Raw genomic sequence first — 6,027 nt, 5'->3', positions numbered from 1 at the left:
GATAGTACATTACTGATGGAAGGTGATTCATGTTAGTACGAGTATGAAAAGAATCCATTCCAAAAAAATGGCACAAGCGCTAAACAGCGGTTTGATAGTTTGAAACCCAAAACATATAGGATTTGATTCGGTTAAACATATCATCAATTATATACAGGTCTGTAACGATAATGACGTCAGAGGTGGTAAATTTTTTCCGCATTGAACTACATTGTACAGCGGATAGATACGAAATAGTTATGAGACAGTCTATTCCTGATTAAATTCTGCACAATTACAGAGAGATTGCGATTTTGATAAATCACCTTCCAAAAACGATGTGAAGTAAATGTGTATAGACAAAACAGTACATACATGTAGGAACTGACATTTTCGCATATACGTGCATCAATGATATACCTTTCTTATTACCTATATTGGAAAGCAACAAGTAGCATAGCACATGAATGTTTTCACGTGATTTTTTCACTGATTTGCGATTAGCTTATCGCATTTATGGAACGCCGTTTTTGCAATATAGCTGGCATAGATAATTTTCAGGCAACTCGGTGAAATAGATCTTTAAATTACAAAGAACAACGAATACAAGTTTAGCAAACATTTCATTTACTGAAAAATGTAGATGAACTCTTAATGTACAAACTATCAATTTATAATAATATAATGGTTAACATTAAAAGAAACAAACTTATAGTTAGATACAGAAGCATAAATAATAGTCAAAAATAAAGAAGAAAATCCAGTAGGAATAAACCACGGTCCGAAAACAAATGAGGGGACACAGTTACTCACCAACTTGGAACGGTAAAAAGTCACAAAATGACAAACGCACCAATGGAGAGCTTAGTCTTCAATTCCACTATATCCAAAAAGACAAGACAATACATAAAGGATCCGCGCTAGGTGAATCTCTTATACAAAACTTTAAACTTTTTGAGTACTTTTTTTTATATTTAGAATCTAAGCTATATGTTCCTATAAGTTTTCAACAGAATACATTTGAAAGAAAACGGACCATGAATTTGTTGACATATGGATTGGATGTGGGAACTTCAACTTAATTGCCATGTACACACAATGCTATCATAACAGACAGTGGACGTGTTTAACCTTAATATTGATGAACGTATGCCGTAATAACGAAAAACACAAGAAGAAGTCCTGAGGTTTTTAAAACGTAGGCCACGAATATGATAAGACATGAAATATTGCCGAGCTGTCTAAAAGGTATGTAAGCACGAGAAGTCTAGTAGTACTGATTTTTTCTCAAAAACGGTAATAGGGTAATAATAGTTAACATAAAACGAAAGCAAATTTTGTATAAACATGAATATTGTCACTGACCTATTTCTTTTTTCGTTTGGTTTAACGTTACACCGACACAATTATCGGTCAAATGGTGAGTTTTCACCTTTTGATGAGGAAGACCCCAGATGCCCCTCCGTGCATTACTTTATCATGTTCGGGCATCTTGGTAGAACCACCAACCTTTTGTAAGCCAGCTGGATAGCTTCCTTATTTGAAGAATTCAAGGCTTCGAGCGAGACTAAAACCCACATCTGTGTGGGGAAAGTGATTCGAAGTCAGCGAAATAGACCACTCGGCTACGGAGACCTCTCTGTCCCAGAATAAAACATAGGTAACGTTACTTAAGTCACATATATGTTATTTCTAACATTCAAAGATATAAACAAAAAGTGCCACTGCAACAAAACAACTCATGTCAAAAGCATGTAAACAAATGGATGCTGTCACTCCTCCAAACACCAACAATAAGACGATTTAGTCACATGTTACCATTACATCTAAAATTCAAACATATACACATGTATACAAAAAAGTGTTAATACAACTATATTAATCATGTCATGGGCACGAAAACACATGGATGTTGTCACTCCTCCAAACACCCACAATAAGACGATTGAATACTCTCTCATGACACAAAGAAATTGGATAGTCTTTTTGACAAACTTCTCGTACCACTTGTTTTACACTACCATTATCTGGATCGACATTTAAAACTCTACCTGAATTCATTTCAGTTGCAAATATATTTCCAGACACGTCAAGGCACAACACATTTGGTTCATATACATTATCTGATATTATATTCAGAATATGTCCCTCTACGTCCATCGCGATTATGCCTTTTTCTATGTCTGAAACATAAATAATGCTACCATTTTTGCTAAGATTTATACTTGCTGGGCATCTGATCTCAACATCGGTAGAAGCAAGCTGAAGCAAAGTTTTCCTATCACCTTTCTCGCTGTAAATTTCAATCATATGTGTAGAACAGACGTATAGATTTCCGTTTCCATATGACAGACCTTTACATAAATGTTTAATTCTGAATGAACCTCTTACTTCTATGTCCTCTAATATGTCGATAATGGCAACATCACAGTTCGTAAATGCAATTGCGACCTTGTTTTCTGTCATGTAACATATCAAGCAAGGATTACTTTGTAATTTGCGAGAGGCAGTTACCTCGAATATGTTTGGATCCAGAATTTTTAGTCGACAATTTTCGGAATCTGTCATTACTAGTCTACCATCTGGAAGCTGACAAGTACCAGTTACAAAGCAAGGTTTGGTATCTGTATCAGTTCGTACTGAATAAGTTCCATATTTTGTAAAATTTTTACCGGTTGCCTGCAAATGGTATTTATACCTTTGGTCTTGTATGATTTCACGGTACAGTTTGTCGTCATAAAAACGTGGTCTGTCTCTCTTCTCAGCGATTTGTACAGCTTTGTCATTATCATAGACACCACCTCTAAACCTTCTAATCTTAGGATGGTGCAAAGTACCACTTCTGTCTGATTCTTGTTCAACGGCATTTGTAATTTTACCAGTTTTAGTTTCAGTCTTTCTGGTGTCATTGGTTGCATTTTCCTGAAATTCTAAAACTTCGTCAAGATAATTCATGATGTGTTCCTCAGAAGTAATCAGTTCGTTTGAATCTTCATTGTTTTCTTTCCTAGATCTGACTGAACTGCAGTATACAAAAGAAATTATTATTACAGATTTTATATTCAAGGTTTCATCCTGAAGTTCATTACCTATTAATAGATTTTATAACTGGAACACGTAATGTACATAGCTAAATGTGTATACAAAACAAGTGCGACATTTTGGAAGTCAATCAGGACGTGTATTTTCAATCAAAATAAGAACGAAAGTATTCTTCGGCGAAATTAATTACGACAAAATGTCCAAAGATTTAAAGATTTGAATTAAGGCACATTTTGTTTTCAAGACATAAATTTTTGAATGATTTATATCAGTTACATGGATTTTTGTACAACGGTATCCTGAAAGCTAAGAATAGTTCGGTAAGAATTAAAGCTCAGGAAATGCAGAACAATTAAGACTTTGAAAATCGTACCTGGAAAAAAGAATATACCTTATCGCTTATAACAGCACTACTGAATTGGACACCAGGCTTTTTAGTACAAATATGTCATAAGAATACTGCATTCAAAGATATACAAATTTTAATGCAAAATGGTTAGTTTTAGGCTTTGTGAAGATTCAGTATGTACTGAATCGACAAAATATCTTGCGAATGCAATGTTCTTCAAATGTATTGGTCAGACATATTACACTGTTAAAAACGGAAACAATTACACAGTTGTCCATAAATTACCAAAACATGACCTCAATTATAAGCTTAGAAAGTATCATATTTAATAAACTTAGCAATACTGCCCTGAAGTTTGAATTCATAGAGAAAAACGTGTAAACTATTGTTTGCTATAATGGAAGATAAGGTAAATATGGGAAATAGAAAGTTGAGCAGTTTATCTAATTTGAGAAAATTTCTGTAAACAGTTATATTCTTTAACCGATAGTCCTCTTTAATCACCGTGGACATACACAACGTGGACATTCCGACATACAAATTTGCAACACACTAGCAAACACATGCACGCACACATGAACATTCACATATTAAACTGTTATCTTTTCTCTTTTTGTTTCTTGAAGTTGGAATGGGATCGGGATTTTCGTAATTTGCCAGTAGTCTCCGAATTCCCAAATATTTCAATTTGTCTCTAATTAAAGTTAAAAGGTAGCAGTTCTTTATTCTGTAATATAGCAGTAGTTAAACCTGTGTGGTCACCTCTAGAATTAAAAGGCATTTTAGCCTACATCCAATTCCTTTTAAAATCAAAGAAAATTTGACACGTTTTCTATTAACAACATTATGTCATACACTCATTTGTGTATGTAATTTATTATTGTTTTCATGCAAATCAGACTTAATGGTTTAAAACCCTTCAAAGCAAAGTGTTTGTCATCCTCGATATTTTAGTTGAAAAATCGGCTCTAGCACTTAAGATATAAATCATGCTTCATGAAATATAATACGTGAAATAATTGTATTGTAGATCTATGTATGTATAAAATAACTAAAATTAACAGCATAAAAAACAACATAAAAACCCCAAACAGCAATGAAAAACATTTCTTAAACGGAAAACCCGGTTGTTACAAAAGAATTGTAAGAAATTCTTTTTCAGCCTATTCAAAATTTGGCGGCTGGAGTGAATGGGTGCGTTGGGGAAGGATTGGGAGCACAAATCGCCTTAGGTGATAGCTCAGGTCTACAACTGTATCACTTGGTAATAATCATACACAGAAAAAATACAGCAGGAAAATAAATACAGATATATACCTTTCCTCCTCTACAGATAGTGAGATAACAAAATGATCGAGGGACCACCTGTTGTGACTCTGTAAACATTTGTGACAAATATATCTACCATCAGGCCTGCAACCTTTACAAAGGTGGGTCGCTTCTGTTTGTTTTCCGTCAACGACACAATTAGAGCAGAGTTTTTTCCCACTTTGATAAGGTCTGTCTTTAGATATATCCTCATCAGCTAGATCGTCTTCATGCTGTAGCTCATCAAACATTGTTGATACATCATCATAACTAGTCTCTGGATCAGAGACTGACAAAAAACTAGGAGTATCCGTTCCTGTGATCTCAGATCCTCTAATCGATAGATATGAACGGGAAATTGTGACATCACTTCTAATAGTAGAAGATGTACTTCCTGATATTATAAGGTAGTCGCTGGATAAAGTTTCGTCTTCAAAATCGCCATCTTCTTGTTCATTTCTTATTTTGTCCGATTTTCCACTTGCCATAATTTCACTCAAATGTCTCGAAAAGTTTGATTTAGAAGCCTGTTTGATATATTATTTGATTTATTTTTTTTTTTTCGTTATATCTTCTTCACATTTCCATAATTTAAAGGCACAGCTCACGAGCCAACTGCACTCTTCATGGTGTTAATAAAATGTAACATTTGTAAACTGCGCAAAGAGTTTAAACAGTTAGTATTAATCCATGAAGTACTGAAAGTTTTACTAATACCGTTTGCATTAATAATCGATTTTAAAGTTAAAACAGATCATGTTACGTGTGTATATTATGATAACAAAACTATGTCACATTACAACGAGTCACGGAAGTGAATATTATCACATTAGATCCAAATTTCATATCTATAAACACGATAGCTTGTGTAAACATTAATTAAACAAAAATTAACAGGTTTATGTGTACATACAGTTACAATATGCATTCGATTTAAAATAGTACACGCTGTAAACATGTATAAGTTAAAATAGTATAAATGTGTAGTACCATTAAAAAACTGTCTGTTTTTTTAACAATCAACTGATACTGCCTGACATTTAATTCTGAATGTAGTTCTATATGCAAAGTTAATTTATATATTAAGTTATGATAATAAAGAAAGTTAAATACATTTGATGAGGATTTTATACATTTGAAGTAAACATCTAAACATGAAATATTTTAGAGAAAGATGGCCACTGAATATCTTTAAAAAACTATTTTCTTTTTTTTTCATATCTTCTATCGCAGACATATGTAACGAAGGAAAAGGTCCGTTACATAGAGCCAGACCACTGTCAGAAATAAATGTTTTAGCGCCTAAATGTTTGTAATTATCTGCCTTTAATGTGAAAATATCTTAAATA

At 33.3% G+C, this 6,027-nt stretch overlaps 1 protein-coding gene across 1 annotated transcript; it reads right to left on the bottom strand.

Annotated features, from left to right (window-relative positions):
- Positions 1 to 618: 618 nt before the first annotated feature.
- On the bottom strand, positions 619 to 5,656 carry LOC123536849 (uncharacterized). The gene is made up of 2 exons (XM_045320326.2): positions 4,688 to 5,656; positions 619 to 3,001 (listed from the first exon to the last, which is right to left on the bottom strand). Exons 1-2 carry the CDS (start codon positions 5,164 to 5,166, stop codon positions 1,867 to 1,869), a joined length of 1,614 nt encoding a protein of 537 aa, XP_045176261.2. The 5' UTR covers positions 5,167 to 5,656; the 3' UTR covers positions 619 to 1,866.
- Between the last annotated feature and the right edge of the window lie 371 nt (positions 5,657 to 6,027).

This window comes from Mercenaria mercenaria, chromosome 17 (assembly GCF_021730395.1).
Source record: "Mercenaria mercenaria strain notata chromosome 17, MADL_Memer_1, whole genome shotgun sequence".
In the NCBI taxonomy this organism is placed as follows: domain Eukaryota; kingdom Metazoa; phylum Mollusca; class Bivalvia; order Venerida; family Veneridae; genus Mercenaria; species Mercenaria mercenaria.
The sequence above is the reverse complement of the archived record's forward strand: the minus strand, read 5'-3'. Positions and strand labels throughout refer to the sequence as shown.

Bases quoted from the DNA above. Each gene is read 5' to 3' on its own strand.
- LOC123536849 (XM_045320326.2), bottom strand. From the start codon at position 5,166: ATGGCAAGTGGAAAATCGGACAAAATAAGAAATGAACAAGAAGATGGC. The intron at 3,002-4,687 runs GTATATATCTGT...TGTATACTGCAG, and splicing joins CTATCTGTAGAGGAGGAAAG to TTCAGTCAGATCTAGGAAAG.